Source organism: Ambystoma mexicanum, chromosome 6p (genome assembly GCF_040938575.1).
Source record: "Ambystoma mexicanum isolate Mex_15411 chromosome 6p, UKY_AmexF1_1, whole genome shotgun sequence".
In the NCBI taxonomy this organism is placed as follows: Eukaryota; Metazoa; Chordata; class Amphibia; order Caudata; family Ambystomatidae; genus Ambystoma; species Ambystoma mexicanum.
Genome location: NC_090935.1, coordinates 875,691,775 through 875,715,559, shown reverse-complemented (window position 1 = coordinate 875,715,559; position 23,785 = coordinate 875,691,775). Strand labels below are relative to the sequence as shown.

The following is a 23,785-nucleotide window of genomic DNA, read 5'->3' as shown; positions in this document are numbered from 1 at the left end:
GCCTCCGTCTAAAGTTTCTTCAAGCATGGTGACCATTAGGAAATATTTTGATAGAGAGCCTCTTGGCAAGCCAGGGGGAAGAGGAGATATTATAACATAGGTTATGCCACTTGAGACAAAATGGAATTAACCATTCCAGTAATTGGTGAAATGTAGGACTTGATGGGGTGGAAGACTATCAGATGTTTCACTTGGATAGATGCTTGCGGTACAGTGGGGAAAAGGGATTATGTTAGTCTCTAGAGAAAGGTCAGCTTTAAGGCAAACATCTTAGAGGTTCAATAGGGGGAGACTGTTTAGTTAATGTAGTCCCAATCAACATTTAAATCAATGGGTGGGGGGGGGGGAGGGGGGGAGACATCCATGGAAAACCAAAGTATCAGTCCATGAAGCCAAAAGTCTTTCTTTACCTCAGAGAAGCAGAGAAACTCGACATGGAAGCGTGTCTGCAGTAGACTAAGATCTGCAGAATGTAAAAGGGCAAAATCTGGTAACCTAAACTGAACAAAGAGTGACACTACGTCAAGCCCAATCCATAGGCAAATGGGAATGGTACAGTCTGATAAAAATCAGCCAAAGAAAGGGTAGTCCATCTGCCACACTAGGCCAAGAATCAAGGTATCCCTTCAAATGAAAAGAGTAGTATTACTTTATCCTGGCCATGTGTCAAGAATCAAACCAAAAAATGTCTTTGACGTGACTGCCTAGTTTAAGGCCATCATGTGAATTTAGAATTTTTTTTCAATCAACTTGCAATGCAGATCCAAATCACAATTTAAAAAGGGTATGGGATATTAATGCTTATTGTTCAGAATTAACACTATTAACTACACATTTAGTTTAGGCTTGCTTTCAGCAATCTGGCTGCTCAGGACGCAGGTCACATTGTTAGTACAAGACTCTGTTCCTTAGACTGTGTTCCTTAATGACATCATCCTGATCAACACAGACAACAGACTTAAGCAGAACAGCTACGCAGATGGCATTGCCATGGGCCCATAACTCAGGTGTGGGAAGATAAAAACTTGTACAGCCCTCTCTGTTGGAATGTAATGCCGAATTGTTATATGTATCCGGAAGGTCAGTGCCAAAAGACATTAAAAGAAGAGTGAAGAAATTGCTCAGATAAATTAGTCTCTCAGCGCGCCCTCTAATTTACTAAGCAGTGGAGGGGATAACATTCATTTAAGGAGAAGAGCTGGTCAGTCAAAAACCTTGCGATTTCCAAATACTGCCCCACAAAAAGGTAGCATATTTCTCACTTCCCACACCTTGGTTTTAGATGGTGTGTGGCTTTCATAAAAGGCCTAGTCACTGCCTCTCTTGCTTTAAAACCCATCTTTAATGTACGTTCATGCATTGACATTAAATCCTATTGAAGACTGGCACTGGAAGCTCAGACTTGGCTTTATATCGAGTGTGTGTGTGTGTGTGTGTGTTGTGTGGTGTGTGGTGTGTATAGCATCCCAACATACATGACATGTAGGGTCTCAAAAGGATAACATTCCTCTGGTAGACGCTGCATCAAGGGGTTTGAAAACAAATCACTATAGTAGAAGCAAGACCGGGCAACAGACTAGTTAAGAAAGCCAAAAGAGTGTTGGGTGTTCAAATGTGGCATCTGCACGTCTTCCATCCATAAAGGAAGGCATGACAGGTATACCAGGGCAAAGAAAGATAGCAAAAAGAAATTTGGAGCCATTTTATGACAGAATTGTTTTCAACTTAACTTAGATCAGTTTGCATAGCTTGTTAAAAAAAAAGAAATTACAAAAAAAGGACTGAAAGTTGGGACAAGTAGAAGACGCATACAGTAGTGAGGTTACGAGAAAGTGAACATACATGTATATTATCCTTCGCTCCAATGCCTTTTCTGGTATTGGCTAGATGGAACCGGGGCCTTGGGAATCCAAGCGAGACACAGGAATGACCTCTGATACTCTCCATGAACATTATCAATTAAGCTATACAAAACAATATAATTAATTGAATATTTGACCCATACCTTGCAAGTCCAATTCCAAATCCTGCAAATCTGTTCAATTGCTCTGGAAAAGATGAAAAACAAGAGATTCATCAGTGGTTTAAAACAAATCCAGCAGCAAAGCATCCATGTCAGAAGGGTGCCTCAAACTTAAGCAGAAACGTATAACAAGTATAATGTTAGAGCTACAAATTAAAACTACAAAATACACTGAGAAATAGGCACAGAAAGTTGCAACGGGGAGAACTTCTGGTTGGGTACATGGTTCTTGGTCTCTGCAACTACATTATGAAAGCACAATGTACAAGAGTGTGGTAGCCCCTCTAGCGAGAACGAACATGGTTCAAATAACCTATTCAATGGGATGTATCCCAACTAGGAGGGTCTAAAACAATGTTCAGAGAGCAGGAATATCCAGTTGCATATCAGTCCAGTTGTAGACCTTCCAGATTTGAACAAATTCCATAGAACAGGTTATTTGAACCCCGTTTGTCCTCAGTAGAGAGACTTCCCTTCCACACTTTTTACATTCTGACCACAGTTTGTCAATCTAGAGTAATCACTAGGGGAAAACGGCATTCAGGAAATCCCATAATCAGGCATTAAACCCTTTCAAGTGTGCCATCAATCTCAAAAAAAGAAAAAGCTGACAATTTTGAGATGTACATCCAGAAAGGGTAGTTTTGGTGGGTCTACAGAAACCCCATTGCAAAAGTGTTCAGATTTAGCAAGGCCCGTGGCTTGCCAAATTCAGAAAAATGTCATGGATGAGGTCTAAAGGTATAACAAAGTTATAGTGTTATAGAACCAGCTGCTGTGGCAGTATAGAAATATATGTTATAAGCACTGACTTTTCAGCATTTTATTGCTTACATTGAATGAATCATTGGACAAATTTGTTTGGTATTGTCCAGAAATATTGCTGCAGCTAGTAGCCAAATAGCTGGATAGGTTAGTGCACATCCATGCAAATGCAGAAAGGTTTTGCATTGGTTGTTTTGCATTCGGTATTTTTATTTGGTTTTCCCACAAAGAATGATCACAAGGATCAAGTAGTCATCAGGATACCGGCTGCGCACCTCATAGCGATGCATCACATTTTAATGCCGTAATCACTACAACCCTCCCTTGTTCGGCACAGCCATCTTGTGGTAACTGGCGGGCAGAAACTGGCACACTAAGATGGTCTGCTCTGGCAACACAAAACAGAGGAAATTCCCCTTGTGTCGCCACCTGCGGATGCCGGAAAATTACATTTAACATATATACGTAATCACAGGTGTGAAGACGCTCTCTCTAGCAATGCATATCAACGTTGCATTTTGATACTATTTTCAAGAGGCATAACTATAGAGAAAGAGCATCTTTATCTTCTCCTCCATCTAATAAAGTGCAACACAAAAATATCCAAATAATAATTGATTTGAGGCTAAAATACCTGCGCTTTACCTCTGTATTTCTATGGTTTAATTAAAATCAACCAGCACGCTTGTGGAATATTATTAATGATCTGCAAAAACAGTCCGAAAAGCAAACTGGAATTTCTGTGCATTTAACACCAGTAACATTGGGTCGGATCTCCATCACCCAAAACCCCTTCCCCTCAAATGACTTGTGTTAACAGAAAGAGCAAGCACTGTGCATAAAAATATAGCCAAAAAGTGATTGGACAAGCCTTTTCTCCGAAGGCAGCACACAACTGGACAATGAGAATATATTATTTTAACATGTTCTCTAGATCATCTAGTGGTAAAGCTGGGCTGTGGGTCTCAGCACTTTCCATACAGTCTCAAATATAGCTGCCTAATGACAGATCGCAATGCTTCATGCTCTTTACTGGCAATGAATGAAGGTTTATAAAACCATCCCCTTGAGTAATAGAGCTCTAAACCTTCACTGTACTTCTGTTATTTTACTTTCTAAAACGTATCCCATATGTTGCAGGCAGTGATGGCTGGGAACCTCTCTCGCATGACGTTGGGTATGCTCACGTTTGTTGGTGGCAACCACTTCGACTTCTAAACTTCAAGATTGAAGATGTTCAATCAATTTCAGAAAATCATGCTTCTCCATCACAACAGAGGAAGTACATACTATAAACCTCAACCATCACTGAGCTTATACCTTTTACAATGCACAAGTCCTGGCAACGGGAATTGCAATATTTTGCACTAAATCAAGCCTGTTATGCCGACAATCATGTGCCAACCAGAGCCTTAGTGTGATAGGCACAGGCAGCATAGCTCAGTGTCAACACGAAAGCAAGACGACAACGACAGAGCAACACAGGTTCAAATCCCGGGTCCACGCTTAGAAAATTCTTCGTTATTAAGAGCGTTATAAATACCTAATTATAATTATAGTATTGTCCAGGACTAACTGCTCTTGACATCATGTCTCAGCTATCACAGGGAAGAGGTATTAAAGTAGTCTTTTGACATGAAATTCAGTCCCAAAAATTCACAAAAACGAAATGTCATACCACTAAGCCAAAGTGCATATGAACCTAGATTACCAACTGTAACTTTTCTAAAGAGAGGTTCAGCAGTCAAAGTAAGAATTCAATCTTCACATGTACACTGAATTGTACGGTTTTGAAAATGAATCTGTGATACCAGAAGCTGTACTGTTAATTGCTGTTGTGCATTGCAGCATCTTTAAAATATCTGGCAAGGAGCCCTCAAACCCGATGTATTACGTTCCCAAAGCAAGCTCTCATTTGGGCCCGATTGTCTTCCAGAGGGTCTTTTAACTGACTGTAGGTTGATTTTTAGTATTTTATTTGTGACAAAATCCTGCTTTCCCAGGGGATCCTGTGCAGCATCTGCAGGTTGTGCCTGCAAAATTAAGCTCCCTGAGCCTATAAAAACCAGGAACCTGCATCCTGGCTGGAAGATTGGAAGCCATCTGGAACACTGCGATTGGCTGCCAGAGGGTCATACAATGCGCCGCCTGCCTTACTGAGTCTCCTTTCAGGGTGCAACACAGGTGTCGGCATCTAAGGTCCAAAAGCACAATGGTTAAATGAGCAAATCAAGGTTATCCTAAGAACCTTCAGACAATCAAGTAAAAGAGCTAAATAGACACCAAGTGAGGTTTTCTTCACTGACAAAACATGAATTAACTCAGATTGTGTGTGCACATTAATTTACAATCTACAAGTACAGCAAGTTGAGATAATTATTCAAAATTATCTCACCAGCTGTGTGAGGGCCAGTCTGAGGTTGTCAGGCAGCCCCTCAAGCGATTCAAAAGCTTAGAACAGGATTTTTACCTCATGATAAAGACCTGGTTACAAGCCTCATCAGAAGTGGGAGGCAGCCATCTTAAACGGCAGGACAGCAGGTAAGTATTCCACCCTGTGCCCCATCCACCCACCCACCCCCTATATTACTACATCTCTCACCCACCACAAACCCTGACCCACTTACCTTAAGCTTCCTTTGCTCTGGCCTGTACCTCAGCTCCGGGGCACTACCTGATGGTAATTAAGCCACCCATCAGGGTTCATTGCTTAAATATTGGTCCTCGATTTCGCAATCTTTATCGGCAACAGATGCCCCATTGTTTGGTTTTAAGAGGGGTAAGAATTTTCGGTATTCGATCCATTCAACATCTCAATGTATAAAACAAACTAGTCATTAAAATACATTAGGGAATATTCATCCATTTACTGGCCATTACTTGTGCAGCTTGTCTGCTGCTTGAAAACACACACTTCTTTGAAGATTGTATCTGCACTTTTAAGAGGGATGACTGACTGCAAAACCAAAGAAGATATATATTGCATTGAATGCCTGTCTGGGTATAGATATAGTAGTCAAATTCTTAGATCAGCAAAATCCAGAATGATCACCCATCAGACGTCAGGCATTTAGAAGCACCATCGATGATGACACATTATGTGGAACAAACATAAAGAGACTAACTTTGTCTGGGGGATTGTTTATTCGATAACTCAGGCCACTAAAAATGGAAAGAAGTTTCATCTGGAAGGAACAACAATGCATCCAAGACATGAAATATTGCTATGCAGCGATTACAACAACAAAAACTTACTAATGCAACAAAAATGAAATAAATACTGAAAAATAAATATGGGGAATGGGGGTAAATGATTTAAAGGTGTGGGGAGATTCAGGGTGGGGTTGGAAGTGTGGGGAAACAGGTTTGGGAGGGCAGGCTCCCTAATTAAAAAAATGTTTTAGTTTGATATTATTTCATTCGTTTAAATCACATTTAACCGAAATATCCTACTGTCATTTTGAATTAATTTGATTGGTCCTTTTTAATCAAATGGTGATCAATTCTGAAAGGCAGTGCTATAGATAACTCTGTAAATCAGTTGGTAATAATTGTAGTGAATAATTTCCTAAACAAACAACATCTGTGGGTTGTACTGGCGAGATTCACCACATCAAAAAACAGTGACATGTCCCGAATATTACTACCTAAATAATTAATTATTGATAAGAACTTACGAGAAATTTTCCGTCTAAATTTTAGTATACTTTATTTTTCTTCACCAAATACGGTGGCAGACATCACAAAAAAGAATTCTCACATGGCTGGAAATGTTAATCATGTAATAATGGAGTTTGTGATTGGAAACCTCTAGGTGTGCAACTGTAAGGTATACAATAAATCTACACATTGTTAACGAAAAGCATTATTGCACGTCAAAATGTTTACATCCAATTTCAAGACACTCATAAAACAAGTGTATTTTGTCTGGTTATCCCAATAGATATGAGAATACAGCAATACATTGTCCAATGATTTGATGTAATATAGTGTCCAGAACCATTTAATTGCAGTCCTGAATAAGGCATGTTAATGATGTAACGCCATTGAAACTTCCCATTTGCATCATACCATATTAATCAGCTCGACTAAAACCATACCGCAATCAATCGCTCCTGATTAATTCTATGACAAGACCGGAGGCGAGCATTATGCTTATTCTTCTTTATTACTGCCTAAATACAGCACTTCAAATTTAGCTTTTTTTTTTTTTTTTTTTTTTTTTTAACATCTTATAACTGGCATAAAAAACAAACTAACGTGCATCCAACATGGATCTCCTAATCCAGACCAAGAAGTGAACCCACTACATCTCCCATGGGGCCTCTGGTGCCCTGTAGTCTTAGCCTCAGTCTCAACCTCCAATAAGACCCCCTTTCCAAGTATAAGTCCTTCCTTGACCAGGTGCTTTGCTCTTCTTTTTTGCTGCATACACAGCTAAGTAGACCTCAGCATTTAATGCCATTAACTTTGTATTTTATGTGGTTTTGCCAAAGCATTTTTCTCATGTAACCCCCATATGTTACTCACGCTGCGCGTACTTTCGATATTATAGCCTTTACAGCGCACACGTGCATTTAATTATTTAATTACTTAATACATGTGTAATTTAGTATGATTTAATTATAAATATTCTATAACTTCATAAGACTGAGTGGAGGCGCAGCCCTGGGAGCATTTTGGGGCTCGCCCGCTCCTCGATTTGTATTTGCGTTCGCCTCCTCAGAAGTCGCCGGAGCCCGACCTCCTGAACACGGCTGTGGCGCCCTTTACTCGCCGGCGCGGTATCGCGCATGCGTGTAGCTTCTGTTTCTTCCTTTAACGGTCGGAGCACCGCAACAGGCGCGTAATACGGCTCTGGAGTCAACGCACCCGTGGAAAGCACTGTGTCGCAGCATTTTCAAGCCATTTCCAGAGGCAACAAAAGAAAAAAGAAAAAAAAATAATTATTACAGTAGCAATTTCAGTTGAGAGAGCTCAACTCCTCAGAGGCTCCAAACCAAGCCCTATAAGACTCCATAGTAGTCAAACACTTCATACCCTCCAGCAGTGAGCACAGCCCCACAGAGCTAAGAGAATCATGGCAAGTGACAGGGATGAAGAGTATTGGGAGGAGTATGAAGAGCAGGAGGAACAAATGCAGGAAGAAGAGATGGACCTATCACTCAGCTTCAGAAGAGTGTTAGGCGACTCCCTAGTCAGAGCAGTAGCTCAGTGAGTGCAACCCTTACAGGACAGGCTCCAAGTCCTAGAGAGTTTGCTGGGCACTAAAGCTGGCTGTCAGGAAGATCCAGGTGAAGGGACCTCCACAAGACCTCTGGAGAAGACTAATAGGTGGTGTAAAGCGGCCCGGAAGATAAAACACTCTTCTACCCCCCCCGGGCTCTGTCAGGGGATTAAGGGAGAAGCCCCAAGAGGCAGCTGATGCTTTCCACAGATTGAAAGAAGCCTTTCTGGTGAAATCAGCAGTGCCCTGCCTCTTACCCCCTACCCCAGGGGCAGATAATATGGGGGAAGAGCGCTCATAGTACGGACAAGAGGAGGAAGACGATGAGAGTAATTTGGGTAAAGAGAAGGCTCTAGAGCAGCCCAAAACAGATGCAGGTAAAGCCAGCACAGTGAAGGCTACCCCAGATGAGGACATACCTGATATGTTTGAACCGGACACGATCAGACGCCCTCGGTCCACGGAATGGAACCCATCGCCAAGAATGGCTATTTATATGGCTCAGAAAATAAGAAAGCCTTTAGAGAAGGAAACAAGGTTCCGGCTCAGATCCGAGTGTCCCAGACCAGAGCTCAACGGGAAAGTCTCAGAGACTCCGGAGTTAGACCCGAAAATGCCTTTGTCACCAAAGCGAGCAAAGATGTTAGGAAAGGAATTGACTGCGCATGGCGATCCCGTCAGGATAAAGTACTGGACCTAACAGGGCCCATTGTGAAGATTATGGACCTCACAGAAAGAGCCAAAGATACTGAGAACCAGTAGATCCTTTCATTCTAGCAGGCTGGGCACAGCGAGCCATATGTCTTCTAGGAAACGCAAACTCCACCATATCAGCAGAGAGGAGGCGATCTATGCTGCTGAAGATGGATAACAAGCTAAGTGATTTGGCCTCGTACGAGGCAGGAGAGAGCGCCCAAGGATTGCTCTTTGGAGACACGTTTGTGAAAGAGATGAGCAGGTTCGTAGGAACCTATACAGCCCTCGAGAAGGCGCAGGCTTCAATCAGAAGCGTTTTTCCCAGGCGGGTTTTTGCCGGGGCCGGTCGATTTAGAGGCCACTCGACCGGCCACTTTAACTCTAACCAAAGGCCGCAGGGTCCGAGAGCCCAATACTGGGAGTCACGTCAGCAGGACACCTTCTTTCTGAACAGAAGCAGAGGCTTCAGAGGGAGAAGAGGAAGAGGATACTTCTAACACCAGAATAACAACTCGGGCGAGAGCGTGCAAAGCGACATACCCACCTATAGGGGGCAGAACCGCGCGCTTTATGCACAACTGGCGAAAGCTTTCAGCAGACGCATGGGTACTACAATCAGCTCAGGGTTACCGGCTAGAATTTATACGTCTCCCCAAGCAGAGTAATCTCCCACCGCGCTTACACAGTTCAGAAGCGGAAGCAGACTTACTAGACAGAGTTGCAAGCGCTAGCACCAAAACAAGCCATAGAGAATGACATTTTTAGTGCATAGGAAGGGCAAAGTTCGGCCAGTCATAAACCTGAAAGAGCTGAACAGCTGGCTAGTGTACAGGCATTTCAAGATGGAGGGCATCCATATGCTAGCGGATCTTCTCAGGAAGGGAGACTGGTTAGCACGGCTAGATCTGAAAGACGCTTATCTGACAGTTCATTTACCCCCCCGAGGACCGACAATTTCTCCAGTTTATATGGAGGGATCAAAGATAGCAATTCAAAAGCCTGCCATTTGGTCTCGCATCAGGCCCGTGGGCGTTCACAAAGCTAATGAGGCCCCTCACAGCCACTCTCAGAGACGAAGGTATTCGAATGATCATCTATTTAGATGACATTCTTTTTATGTCCGAGGACAAGGAGAGGTTATTGAAACAAGTCCACTGGGCGAGTTCACTGATTGCAGAGCTGGGTTTTCTGATCAATACGGAGAAATCAGACTTAGTGCCGAGCAAGAGAATAGAGTTTCTGGGTTTCATGATAGACATGAGGAAAGCCACTCTGGAGCTTCCTGGTTCCAAAATCAGGGCGATAAAGAAAGATCCGAGAGCAGCTATGAAGAGACCGGTTATATTGCTTTGGAATCTAGCCAGCATAGTAGGCCTAGCAGCCTCGATACAAGCAATATTCCCAGAGCCCTTACATTATCGAGCTCTTCAGAGGCTCAAGATAAGGTTCTTATAGAGAGGATGGAGGTATCATCACCTAGTTCCTCTAGACGAGGACAGCAAGACAGATTCGCTGGTGGCTCAGCAACATGGAAGCATGGAATGGCCGAGCCATATTCGTAGACCTACCAGATATAGTCAGAGTCGGACCCCAGCAGGTCTGGCTGGGGAGCAAGATGCGGTCTCATAGAGACAGGCGGAAAATGGTCCAGAGAAGAGCATTCGCAGTCAAAGCGTTTACCAAGGAGCAAGCGTAATGCTGCATCCTTCGTTGGATGGACAATATCTCAGCAGTGAAATAGATCAACAAGCTGGGAGGCATGAAGTCCAAGATGTTGGCTGAGTTAGCCAAAGATTTTTGGCACGCTTGCTTGGAAAGGGAGATAGCAGTAAAAGCAGAATATCTTCCGGGAGTGAAGAACACAGTAGCGGACTGGAACTCCCGGTACTTAACAGACTCCAGTGACTGGAGACTACACAAGTCAGTCTTCGAGAAATTTCAACGAACGTGGGGTCCTTTCGATACAGATCTGTTTGCATCGAGACTGAACGCCCACCTGCCAAGGTACTTCAGCTGCTTGCTGGACCCGTAAGCAACGGGGACAGATGCATTCATGCACGACTGGAAAGGTCCCATTCACTATGCCTTTCCCCCCCCCTTCGCGATGTTGGCGAGAGCTCTAGCAAAGACCCGCAGAGACGGAGCAGAGCTAGTGGTAGTGACACCGGAATGGAAGTCGCAAGCCTGGTTTCCAGTTCTGATGGAACTTTCTATGGATTTCCCACAGAGAATTGCCCACAGAGCAGACCTCCTAGTCGATCCGAGAGGCAATCCACAACCGCTGATTCAGAGCAAGACGCTGAACCTCATAGCATGCATAATTTCAGGCGCAGATGGTGCCTGCCAGGGCTTTCAGAGCAAGCTACGGAGCCTATCAAGGTATCATGGGCTCCATCCACAATTCGGAGCTATGATTCCGCTTGGCAAGCCTGGGGCAGATGGTGGAGGGGGGGTTGTGGGGGGGAGTTTTTCTCCCATTTTAGCTCCTATAGAGCATATTCTGAATTTCCTAGCATCACTGACCTCTAGCTGGAAAGCTTTCAGGACAGTGGGGGTATATAGGTCAGCCATCTCAGCAGGGCACGAGTTGATAGATGGAGCTCCAGTTGGAGAGCACCCAGCAGTGACTCGACTCTTTAAGGGAGTGAAGCTTACTAGACCTCCATTACCTAAATATTCAACGCTTTGGGACGTCAACAGAGCCTTACAGTTATTTGAGCAGTGGCCAAGAAATTACCTCTTATCGAACAGACAACTGTCAGGGAAGCTAGCTACATTGCTCTGTTTAGTCTCCTGCAGGAGACTATCAGACGTTAAAGCATTAGAGATTGACAGGAAAATATTTCATCCAGAAGGCATAGCTTTTAACCTTGCGCAGCACACTAAGACGAATTCTAAGGTCATCAATTACCCCCATTTTCCAAACAATAGCAAGCTCTGCATAGCACGATGCATTAAATGTTATGAAGCAGCAACAGCAGCAGTCGGACCTCATAATTTCACACAACTCCTCATTATGCGAAGGAAGCCTTTCAAGGCAGTGGCCCCAGCTACTATTGCGAGATGGGTGAAAGAGATTATGGAACAAGCGGGCATAGACATTTCTGTTTTCGGAGCTCATTCAGCCAGAGGATCCATGGCTTCGGGAGCTTTTGCAGCCAGAGTTCCGCTGCAGGAAATCCTGAAGGCAGCAGACTGGTCTAGTGACTCAGTTTTCAGAACCTTCTATTTTAAGCCTGTAGCGAATATTGCATCAGCAGTAATACAAAGCTTTGAACAAGCATAATGCTCGCGGTCTTGTCATAGAATGAAGATTGCCAAAGCGCACAGCGCAGGAAGTGTTGATTCTATTAAAGACACTGAGGCGAGCATTATCCCTCCCTGAGGGAATGTCGCTATATGAACATTTGGATTGTAATGTTTATGTATACCTATGTTGAAAGTAGCCAGCGAATTCCCCACCCTAACATATCGATTCTGTTTTGCTTAAGGGGAAGAGCAGAAGAATTTGTGACAGTGACTCAATGAAAAAACCAGAGAGAGTGCAGATTCTTTCGCAACTTATAAAGACAGGAGGAGCTGCACCAGCCAGTAGGATCTAGACTTTAAGGAGAGTTCAGCCAGTTCTTTTTTGTTGAAGAGGAAAGCACCTGGTCAAGGAAGGATTTACACTAGGAAAGGGGGTCTTATTGGAGGTTGAGACTGAGGCTAAGACTACAAGGCACAAGAGGCCTCGTGGGAGATGTAGTGGGTTCACTTCTTGGTCTGGATTTGGAGATCCATGTTGGATGAAAGTTTGTTTGTTTTTTATGTCAGTTATAAGATGTTAAAAAAAAAAGAAAGAAATTTTAAGTGCTGTGTTTAGGCAGTAATAAAGAAGAATAAGCATAATGCTCGCCTCCGTGTCTTTAATAAAATCAAGAGTTCCTGCGCTTTGCGCTTTGGCAATCTTCATTGACCTGTATAGCTCAGCTCCAATATATGAATAAGAGAATAAATCTAGATTTGTTTATCTAAATTCCTTTCATCTTTAAATGTAAGGTTTTGTGACAATCTGTTAGCCAACTGTGTTCATGAATTTTTAAATTATGTTTCATTTTGGTTTTAACAATTTAAGTTTTATGTTTGTCACCCTTTATTCTATAATTAATTATTAAACAGTAAAAACAAAATGCAACTAACATTGTTGGAAAAATTACACAAGTAAAAAAGTAACATCAGCTCATATGTAACACACACACACTAACCGCAACAATGCACAACAGATAATTGCCATATTCATAGCACATTTCACAACAACCAACCAGCACGCACTTACCAAATACAAAGAAGCAAACATACAACATTGGTATACAAATAAAGCACGATTAACACATTTACAACAATCGAAAAGAATGTTAATAGGTTAAACCTTATTGTGTAGACTAACTTTTTTAGGTCACAACATCAATGCTAAAAAATAAAATCTGCAGGAAAAACTAATTTAAAAAACAGTTAAGGTTACTTTCTGTAAACATATCAAGTCTATAAACATTAGGGATTAAACAGATTAAACTAACATTTGTCAGGACTCCTACTTTTCCTCTCCCTTGCTTCCTTTCTGTTGCTGTGCCACAGTTCCTGAGCAGCACCCTTATTAACTTGCAAGGATTTGTAATTGGTGTGATGCTTGTGATTAACTTTTGGGAAGTAGTTTGAGACTGTTCGCGGTCTGAGGCGATTCTTAAGGTAACTTACTAAACAGCCCATAAGGATGAGTGCCCGAACAATGATGTTGCCCTCCACAAGTGATTTGCGGGCAGCACAATGTTGCTCCATGAGAGCTCCTAAATGGACGTCACCAGCCAATAACTGCTTTTTAACAGATTTGCACCAAGCGGGAGTAAATATCTTGCCCCTCTGTTTGCTAGGGGGTCCAGGAGTTTCCAGAATAGTGTATTTTCCCCCCAAATCCCCTTAGGAGGATACCACAGAGACCAGATCGGCCCAAAAACTGAGCAGAGAGAAGTTCACAGTCAATTAGACCAATGGACCTCTGGCCTCTGTTGGTTACTGAGGTCATACAGAGACACTGACAAGGTAGAGTCTATAGAGCTACGAAGAGATAAGTTGAGTGGTGACTCTGCTTTCAATACAAAACCAATTAGCAGCTGGAAAATGGAAGAGTAAAACAGAAAAGAAATATTCTAGATTTGCTCTAAATAATACTTCAATGTGATTAAAAGAGGATAGGTGAGGAAGGTACCTCAGGTGTAGTGAAAAGAGATTTGGAGTTTTATTAAGGTGTACAGTTAGAAATGTGCCAGTTACTACTAATGGGGAGATTGCGAAGAGGGGGTGGGGGGGGCAGACGAGGGAGAAGACCAGTGATGCCTGGGATTTGCAAGGATGTCACCCAATTGAGACAGGGATTAGGTTGCGGAAGGGGGGCAGGGTCCCTCCAGAATTTGTGAGTGTCCCCTGCATCTAAGAAAGGGGTGAGCGGCCCCTTGCATAGTGTTTCTTGACAGCACCCAAGATAGACCCGGGTACTTGGGCTTTCTCAAACATGGCTAGGGGGGGGAAACGCATGGGACAGTTAATTAGAGTAGGCTTACAGCTTACAAGTCTATTGTCTGCCTTCAAGGATCAACCCAAAACTAGCTACTTGAATGCCAATTTAGCAAGACGTTCAGACTATTAGGGACGTTAAAGGTTAAGCCCAGGGTTAGGACTGGGGGGTGGGAGAAGGTTAGGTATAATAAATGCAGGCTCATTAAGACTTGTCTTGAAAAGGGGTATTGCTCCGCAGGGACCAGCCCTTATTAGCATAAATTACCCAATTTCACCCACTTACAGGTCCGCCCGTGCCAAGCAATGAGCTCATGCTAGAAAAATGACATATATTTAGCATTTATTAGACATATAGCATAATATAACATAACAGTAAATATAGCAGCAATTTAGCAATGATAGAAATGTCAGTTAGAGAAGTCACAAGACTTAGAGAGAAACAGTCTTACGCCCCTCGGATGGTATCTTCAGCACTAAGAGATCCTGGTAAGAGATCCTGGTTGTTGCAAGCGAGCTGCTGCCAGCCCCTTCAGATAACAGCGCTGCAAGGAGCCGCACGGGGCCTCGTCAGGGTCTGGGCACACTCGGTCCACGGAAGAATCTCCTGCCCAGTTCTGGGTGCTTGCACCTTTTGTGCTCTTGTTTCGTCAATCAGCAGGACCACTGTTCCAGAACCTTCTACGTGCAAAATATGTTTACCGATGGAAAAACCCAACTCTCTCTAAGCTGCTCCTTGCTCTTACCCCACCCTACTTGGAGCCCTGTGCGCGAAAACGCAGGAATGTCTATTATCAGTATGTGCAAGGCCGTACCGGGCCTTCTCATGTGAAAGAGGATATGTTTACAAAGCATGGCAGAGCCTCTGTGGCGAAGAGAGGAGCTGAAATAATATGCATTGCAATTAACCCCTAGTGAGCAAGCTTTACCAGGCCTGCACTCTGCTAGCTAGTGTCTATAGTGCTTCAAAGACTGGCTATCTAAGCGCTATATAGGTGCTATAAGGCCTACCTCTGGAACAGCCTACCTGGCCCCCTGAAACTTGAGGAGAATCATCTCCGGTTCCGGAAGCACCTCAAAACCTCTCTCTTTGCTTCTGCTTTTTCTCCTCCTCTCCCCTGCCGATTTCCTGGCTTATACTGAAACTGGACTGGTTTACCTGGCCACCCTCCGATCGCGGGCCCGGTTCCCCCCTCCGCCAGCCGCACACCTGCACTGCCCTCCTGGATACCCCTGCACTTGTGGACTGTTCTCTGTATCCCTACAGTCCTACCACGAGCACTTGACACCCGATTCCTGCACTTACCCTCCTCCCTTGCACTTGCCACCTGCTGGCCGTACTTTATTTAGCTATTTATTCTATTATCCCTTGTATTGCACTGTCCCCTTCCCCGTACCCCCCTGCACTTTTCCCTTCCCATGCACTTGCGCTATCTGAATGACACCTGGCCTAGTAGGATCGTTGTCCGTCTTCCCTCTGTTCCCCCTCCCTTGGCTTGTCGGCCTTGAAACACTTGTGTATAGGCGCGTTATAAATGCCTTATCATATCGGATCATAGAATGCTCCAACCACTCAAATACAGGTCTCTATTAGCTACTAAACTGGGGCCTCTGCCCTGCCTTTCTATGCACAATGCATAATGTAACCTTCCACCCCTCCTAGGCCTGCACATTCCTTGGAGCTCACTAATGCTTAATGTAGGTGCTACCAACACATTACTTTCAGCATTTAGCACATACTTTGAATAAGCTATTAGTTTTAGCTGTTAACGCAGCCATCTAAGGCCCTAATATGCAGAAATGGATAGCTCATTTGCACTTTCTATTTCACTACAAGAGTTAATGAAAATCTTTGTGTTGTGCTCAGCAAGGACCACTAACAGGACACGGGTCACTGGCTTTGTCATCCCCCTGAAACTGAATGCCCTCTGCAGGTTAATGAGTTAGAGGAGAACATAAGGTTTTGAGGGACATGTGGGGCAGGCAGCTCCCATGCAAGTTTAGCACCAGACCCTAAATGCATTAAACCCAAAGCAGAGTAAAAACAACACTAAACATACAACCAACAATATTTCTCAAACCTTTTAGTATTGTATGATTTCTGAGTGTTGACAGATTTCAGTTTTGTGCGGTGAACCAGCTTGTGGATTTCCTGGTATATATTCTCATGTTGGGTGGCCCTCACTGCACATCAATGAATATGGATGTGTGTTGGAACCTGTTTGTGCATTTTGCAGTATTTGTTTCCTTTCCTCTGCGTCCCTCCATACCAACTGTGCATGCAGGCCAGCCTATTATCTTGTCAATTTTGCCGAGAATTTTCTCATTTCATATTCATAGTCCCTCCGCCCCACTGCATGTTGGGTGCAGCAGATCAGCTTGTGGGCTATTTTGAATTTTGTGGCATATTCTACATTTCCGTTTGTCCCCATCAGCCTACTGTGGGTGCGAGTCTGCTTTTGTGTGTTTTTCAGAATATTTTTCATTTCACTTTGGCCCTGCGACCCTTGCGTGCAAGACTGAATAAGTATGTGCATCGGTATTGGGGGTGTGGATGTTTTTGAGCGTTTGATTTGCGTTGCAAAGGTGTGTGTGTTTCGGGGAATATTTTTCATTTCACAGAAAATGTTTTTTATTTTGCACCTCCGACCCTAGTGCGTATGATTGAAAAAATAACACAAACCCAATGGTTAGTGCACATTTTTCACCTTGCTTAAATGTTTATTGAAGTGTGGTTTTAGAATGCATTGTAGGTTTGCTCTGCATGTTTTGCCAGCAAAAAACATAACACCTATGTGTTGATATTTTTTTCGTCCAGGTTCCAACAATGTTTTTAATGATGGATATGTTCTACATATTAAAACTTAGCATTGTCATTTCCACCGTTTATGGGCTAATTTTGTAAATGGGAAACTATTTTTAAGGAAGTGTTGCTTAAATTGTGTGTATACTCACAAGCTTATAGTTGCAACATGCACATTTTCCTAAATTTGTTAGAGATATTCTGATGGTGCATGTGGATTTTTAGGAACCGAGGATGATGTGCAGTATTTCTATCCTTCTAATGTGGAAACGCCACTTGCCATTGGATGTAATGGTAAAGTCACAGATGCCATTGAATCGTATGGGTGGAGGGACTATTTGTAAGGAGGCTGTCACGCCATTAGGAGACATATCTGAGGAGCTGCTGAGGCATATTAGAGTAAGCCCAAGTACCCCAATCCCCATGCAGAACTTCTAAGCCATTCATTGTTTTAGATTTAGAATGTGCATTTTCTTCGCTCAGGAATTGCCTTCTGACAGAACGTTAGGTTGCATGTTTATTAATTTTAGGATTAGTTTCGGGCTGTAAAGTTTTAATGAAAGCATCAAATGTAGCGTCAAAACGAACGTGGAAGAGAAGTTTGCCTCTTGGGGGCGTGGAGGGAGTCCTAGGCATTGCATTCAAACAGAGAAGAATGGCACATTAGCCAGTGTGTGGCAGTTGGAGCGGTGGAGTGGCAGGTTATCCCATCCCACTCAAGCGGTTTGCAATCCTAGTGTGTATCCTCTCCCGTCCCCCTACAGGAGACCGCTCTGCTGGAGGAAAATGGGTCTTTTAAAGACTAATCGCTGGTGAGACTTTGCACTAAAATACACAAGAGGAAGAGGCAATTCCTACTTTAATTAAGATGAACGGGCTCTTGGAGAACTACTGGTAAGCACAGCTTCGTAGTCTCCAGTTTGGATTTCTATTGATGAACCATTTATCCTTGAATACGTTCTGATCTAATAACAGAGGTCTGAGTCTTAGCAGCAGAAACTCTCATAGTGGCCATGCTACCCATTAGTAGACCATCTTGATTGCATGGTCTATAAGCTTGTCCAACATATGGCCCTCCAAGCTGTTTTCTGTGGCCCGCATAACGTCAATCAAAATGTAAACACTACACTGCCGTTTCAACCCTTTGTCCCTCCCCCTAGGACCAAAACAGCTTTCTATTAGCTGTTGACATGCTGGGGGGGGGGGGCGGAGTAGTAGGGTGGGAACACCTCTTTGACCACAATGTGTGCCTGGCGTTTAGAATGCACTACAGGGCTCGATGGAGGGGGAAAAAAACAGCATTTGTTTGCTGCGCAGCAGACTGCATTACTAACCGGACAAACAGGTAAGTGCTAGAGCCGTGGGTGCGGGAGTCAGAAAGTGCAAGGGGAAAACACAGTAATTTATTAATTCTGAGCATGGCCGCCGCTGGCCTGTTCACAATGTTTTGCCTTTTTCCACTGTAACCAGCGCACCATGCGCCATCTGCTGCTTGCCGCCCGGCACATATAAATAAGCAGTGAAAGGTACATGTTGACCATGGCAACTACAAAACAACTAATCGTGGCCTACTTTCGCAAGAGAAGAAAGGCGTGCGATGGGGCGATAATGCACCAGTTGGCTGAACGCACTTGTCCATTAGTGATCATAGGTGCGAGTAATGATTCTGTGGTAGCTGAAAAGGGCCTGTGTGTTTTGGAAAAATGCATAATAATGCAAACCATGGCCTTCCCAAGTTTGCTGCTGGAACAACCTCCTCCTGTCTGTGCACTTGCACTAGTATTGAACAGGACTGCTTTCAGAAAGGGTTGGGTGTCTGCACTCAGATTCGTGCGTCTTGCTGCGGACTGGCTTGTCTTGGAACCAGATGAATAGGGTGCATAGGGTGAGGGGGCTTCTGGGCCGCTTTTCACATAGTCAATGAATGCGTTTTCACTATTTGTAGGTTTAAATGTTGTTTTCACTAATTGTACTATGTATGAGAAAATACTCAAAGTAGTATTTATTGACATGCCCAACAACTATTAAGAAATAGATAAAAAACTATATAAAAAAAAACAATCAGGCCAAATAAATTGCACTAAAAAGGCATTTCTTCATATATGTTCAAATTCTCTAGATTAACAACCTCGCAAGACTAGTGCATGTTGAAAAACAGTAGAGCAGAAAATCTTTTGTTATACTACCATTTACTTACCCACAGTCCCTGCCAGAATAGGGTTACCCTTCAGTTCTAACCGTTTTTCACCTGAGGCGACTCTAAAAGTGGTTCCTTTAGGGGTGCAGATGGTTGCAATGTCAACAGCTCTGTCCGATGCTCCTAAAGGGAAGGAGTGCCCCTTGATCCTAGAACTCAGAGGTGCCTTTTAAAGCGATAATCTACCAAATGCATTCTGGGAATTGTAGTCTTGTTATGTTATGTTAACGATACTTATATAGCGCACCGTCACCAACGGAATTGGTCACCAGGTGCTCTGGAGGATCTGTAAATGAGAAGGTAGGATGGGTTAGTAAGGTGAAGAGGGCGTAGGATAGTCGGAGGAGTGGTGTACTGTTGGCAGCTTCAATTCGGTAGACACCGGGTGCTGAGCTTTGGTGCGAGTATTGGATCAGTGTCAGTCCGCGTGTGCTGTTGGTGCGGCTTATGTGTTGTTGCAGTGTGGTGAGGTGCGTGCAGCTGGCTGTGCGAGAGATGGTTGTGTGAGGTTTTTTTTTTTAAGTATGCAGAGAGTTAGAGTTTATATTGGTTAGTGGGTTGGAAGACATTTTACATGCAAGCATTCACAGTTCTGTCTAAGTGTGGCACTTGCTGCCCGACACAATTCAGTCTGAGTGTGGCACTCACCAACCCTAACAGTACCATCCAGATACCACACAGGCCAATGTTCATAATTCTATCAAATTGCGGGACATGCCCGCATTCTCAATTCCTTTTAAGTGTAGTGCTTGGCAATCTTCATAATTCCGTGCAGGTGTGGCACATGCTAACATTCACAATCCTGTCTAGATACGGCGCCGGCCAAAGTTGGGAATTATGTCCGAGTGTGGTACATGCTAATATTCGCAATTGTTACTCACAACAATGGTCGGAAGAATGGAACCTAACCTTGAAGGCAGAAGTGGTGGAATTCTCGGAGCAATCAGTCTTTAACCTCAGCCACCCTGATTTCAATGAACCAGGCTTCCTCAAGAAGAGGGGCTCTTTTCTATGATGTACCAGGCTTCCTCAAGAAGAGGGGCTCTTTTCTATGATGTATCCCTCTGCTGTGTTTATATGACATACAGAGGTATCAATCAAATAAAAGAGCGGGGTAAACGCACACCGCTAGACCAACAGCTGAAAAAGAACCACAGAAAGGGTTACATGTGGTACATATAAAAATAGCAAATGAATAAACAATCTACAATAATGAATACCTGGATGTAAAGTTGGTTGGAGTTAGACTAGTTGAGTATGTACTATGCCTGAAAGAGCAATACCAAAAGGACAATGAGGAACTAACAAACTTACCCCTTAAACCCTAGAGAATGCAAGACTAACCTGAAAGGGCATGAACGGGGAGCAAAAGGAAATCCTGCTGGAAAGAACACAACGACAGGAGAAAATAATAAACAGGGAAATTAGTAAGGTAGAGTACACCCGAATGGCACGAGGGACGCGCTAGGTACGGGTTGGTGCATGTAACTGGGAAGCGTCCTGGAATGCACTTGGCAGGTAGAAAGTTCAAATTCCAGCACAAATGTCCAGACTAAAGAGTTGTATCCTCAAATGCGTCGGCCGGCAGGAAGAGTTTATCCAAAGAACAAACAACACAAGAAGCAAAGAGTCCGGTTTGAATGGAGGCGCACTTACTATAGTAGGAGAACCCAGGATGCCAGGGTTGGCCGCTCCATCGCAGCCCTTGAGGAAGGAACCAAAAGGAATAAGGAGCGTAGAAGGAATGCTTCTGACAGGAAGCCATCAGCAATCCAAGAAACGTTCCGAGTCGAAATCAGCGTGTAGAGCCAAGGACAAAGGGAAATCCGTAGGCAGTCCGAATGGCAAAAAAGGTCAAAGAACCAGGGAAATCAGGTAGGTAGAAAGGAGTTCACTGGAGTGAAGAGGGATATAGCGCAGGGGCAACACACGTAAGGATACATGTTTACTATGATTAGCAGCACCGAGCCCCGAGAGGCACAGAGTTATGAAGGCAAGGGGCGAGGCCTCAGCGTACATGTATCGAACGTGTCAGCTGACACGGCCGATGCCGGCGTCCATACAGTCTCCATGGTAACGGATAGCGCTGCCACGCAGATGCCTTTCCCCAGGCTGTGTGAGCCGGCGTTAATGCGGAGGGAAATGCTTCACATCATGTCATGAGAGAGAGAGAAAGAGAGAGAGAGAGAAAGAGAGAGAGAGATCAACTTCTTGGGATAAGAGCAAAAGTACAATTACTTTCGAACACAAATCGGGTCTGGCATGATTCAATTCGAGATTTGTGCTGCTTTCTTCGATGGCTGCTTGAAGTTCAATCTTTGCCAGTTGGCTCCTTGGCCATTTCCTATATTTCTAGACTAGTGCATTTATTTTGCATGTTGGTACTTGTAGTTCGGATTTGGGTATTTTTAAACTCCAGTCCAAAAGTGCTTTTTGCTAAAAGTTCCGGGCTGAATGAAGTGGACCCTACTGACATGGGACCGTTGGCAGCTATGTAGTTCTTCAAGACCCTACCCCCTCCCAATCTGTTTTTCCAGGTGCCTTTAAAAAAAAAAAGTTATATCAGTGCTTACATGCAAGCAGGATAACCCGTGCATCCGTCCATTTTGGACCCATCACATAGCTAGAACTCATTCCCTTTTTCCCCCCAGAAATGTGTAGAATGAGTCTTGCTTTGTTTTTGGCATAAAAAGGCTGCAGATTTATTTTCCACAATATCATAAAAACCACACTGCACACATTAGTGGAAATAACTCAGAAGATAAGATGCAGCGACTGCTCCGTGTCCAAATAACTTGCTTCCCCCTTTTTTCGTAAAGAGTCCAGCATAGGCCCAACTCTCCCAACCCTTTGCGTCCGAGCCTCTCCTGCCCCTGCAGGTGTTCCTGGGTGGGGAGAGTGCCGTTTCCTTGGGGGAAGCTGAGCCCTTGTTGCCCCCCCCCCCCAGACGCCCCTGCTGTTTAGGCTCCCAAGGGGCGCTGGTCTGAGAAGAGCGAAGACCCTTCCAGCTTTCTCTTGGCTCATCCCGAGTCTGTCTCTTGTGTTTGGATGCCCAAGCACTGCGACGCCACAGGTGGGTTACCGCCCGCCGTGGCTCCCCACCTGCTTCCTTCCTTACATTTCTAGGATTTTTGAGCAGAGGTTCCAGTAAAATATCTCCATCCCCTTTGGTGGCAAATGTACACCATCCTTGCGAAAATACTCTGGCGATTTTAAATTAATCAGGCTGTGCCTGATCTGGCCAAAGCCCCAGCCCCTGCCCCTGCCGAATTTTGCCATTGCACCATTTAGCTTTCGTCTGGACCTCTCCACGGCTGCATGATTATCCGCGCCCCTCCATTCTGGCCTTGGGATCATCTCTGACCATATGATTTCCGTTTCTCCCAATTGACTTGCCAGCTCCTGTAATGAGCAAATCATTTCCCGCATTAGAGCCTCCCTTCCCAGGCTTGTCAGGTCGTTACCTCCCAAATGTATGACCAATACATCCGGCTTTTGCCGTTTCCCTAGCAATCTGCGCACCTGCCCCTGCAGCTGTGCCAACTTCATCCCTGGCACCCCGTGCCACCCAATTTGGAAATTGCCGTCTTTCAATTCCTCCTGTTCCGCCGCCCAGCTTGCCCCAGCCCTCGACACAAATGAGTGTCCTACTATCCAGACCAATCGCTTTTTCCTCCGGGCTGCTGCTCGTGGGGAGAGAAGGTGGCATGTTAACTTTATACTTTTTCAGGCCCGATATACCTCTTAAAACACCCAGACCTCCATCTACCAATCTGCTTGATTGCTCCTTCCCCCCATGCCCACGGGGCAGCCACATGAGCAGCAGCCAATCCGGAATAAGCGTGTCCCGAACACTCCCCTTGTCTCCCCAATTTTCTCCAGAGCCAGCTCCATAACCCTTCTGAATTGGAAGCGGCTTAGAGCTGCCCCATCATGGTGAATGAGCTGCGGAGCCCCCCGCCAGGGAGGTCTCATCCTGAGGAAGTCCGCCATCGCCCTGACTAGGCATACTGCGCTGCCCATGATGGGTTGGAGGGTCACTGTGCACCCTTTGCCTTCCTGGTCACTTTTTGATCTCTTTACCCATAACGCCAGCTGTTCACCTGAACAATGCACATCTTGTAACTGCAGAAACCCTCTCCCCTTGGCATCCTTGTTTTCTGGTACCAATTCGCTCACCCTGAAGGCCCCAAAGAATGCCAGGGTAAAAGCTGCTTTAAACAATGCTACTTCAAAACACCCATGGCACACTATCTCCAAGCATGCTACTATCTTTTGTACCTTCACTAGGTCTATGGGCCTTCTTTCATCACTCTTAGGTGTTCCTTGCTTGGCCCAGCCCTTCATAGCCATCACAATGTAGTACTCCTTTGTGGGGTCACCTTTCCCTTCTAGGTTGTAATAATGAGCGATAGCCGCCAGGTGGTAAGCCATCCATGACCTGGTTTTTCCTTTGTGCCAGCCCCAACCCACAAAGTCCCTCACTGGTAGTTCCTGCTGACTTTCCGTCAATACCACCTATTT

General features: G+C 44.4%; 1 protein-coding gene across 1 annotated transcript in view; it reads right to left on the bottom strand.

Annotated features, from left to right (window-relative positions):
- SLC25A46 (solute carrier family 25 member 46) overlaps positions 1-23,785 on the bottom strand; it is a 410,387-nt gene that overhangs the window by 302,781 nt on the left and 83,821 nt on the right. The window contains exon 2 of the mRNA XM_069625486.1: positions 2,006-2,048. Within this exon, the coding sequence (XP_069481587.1) occupies positions 2,006-2,048 (43 nt within the window). The remainder of the gene's footprint in view (positions 1-2,005; positions 2,049-23,785) is intronic.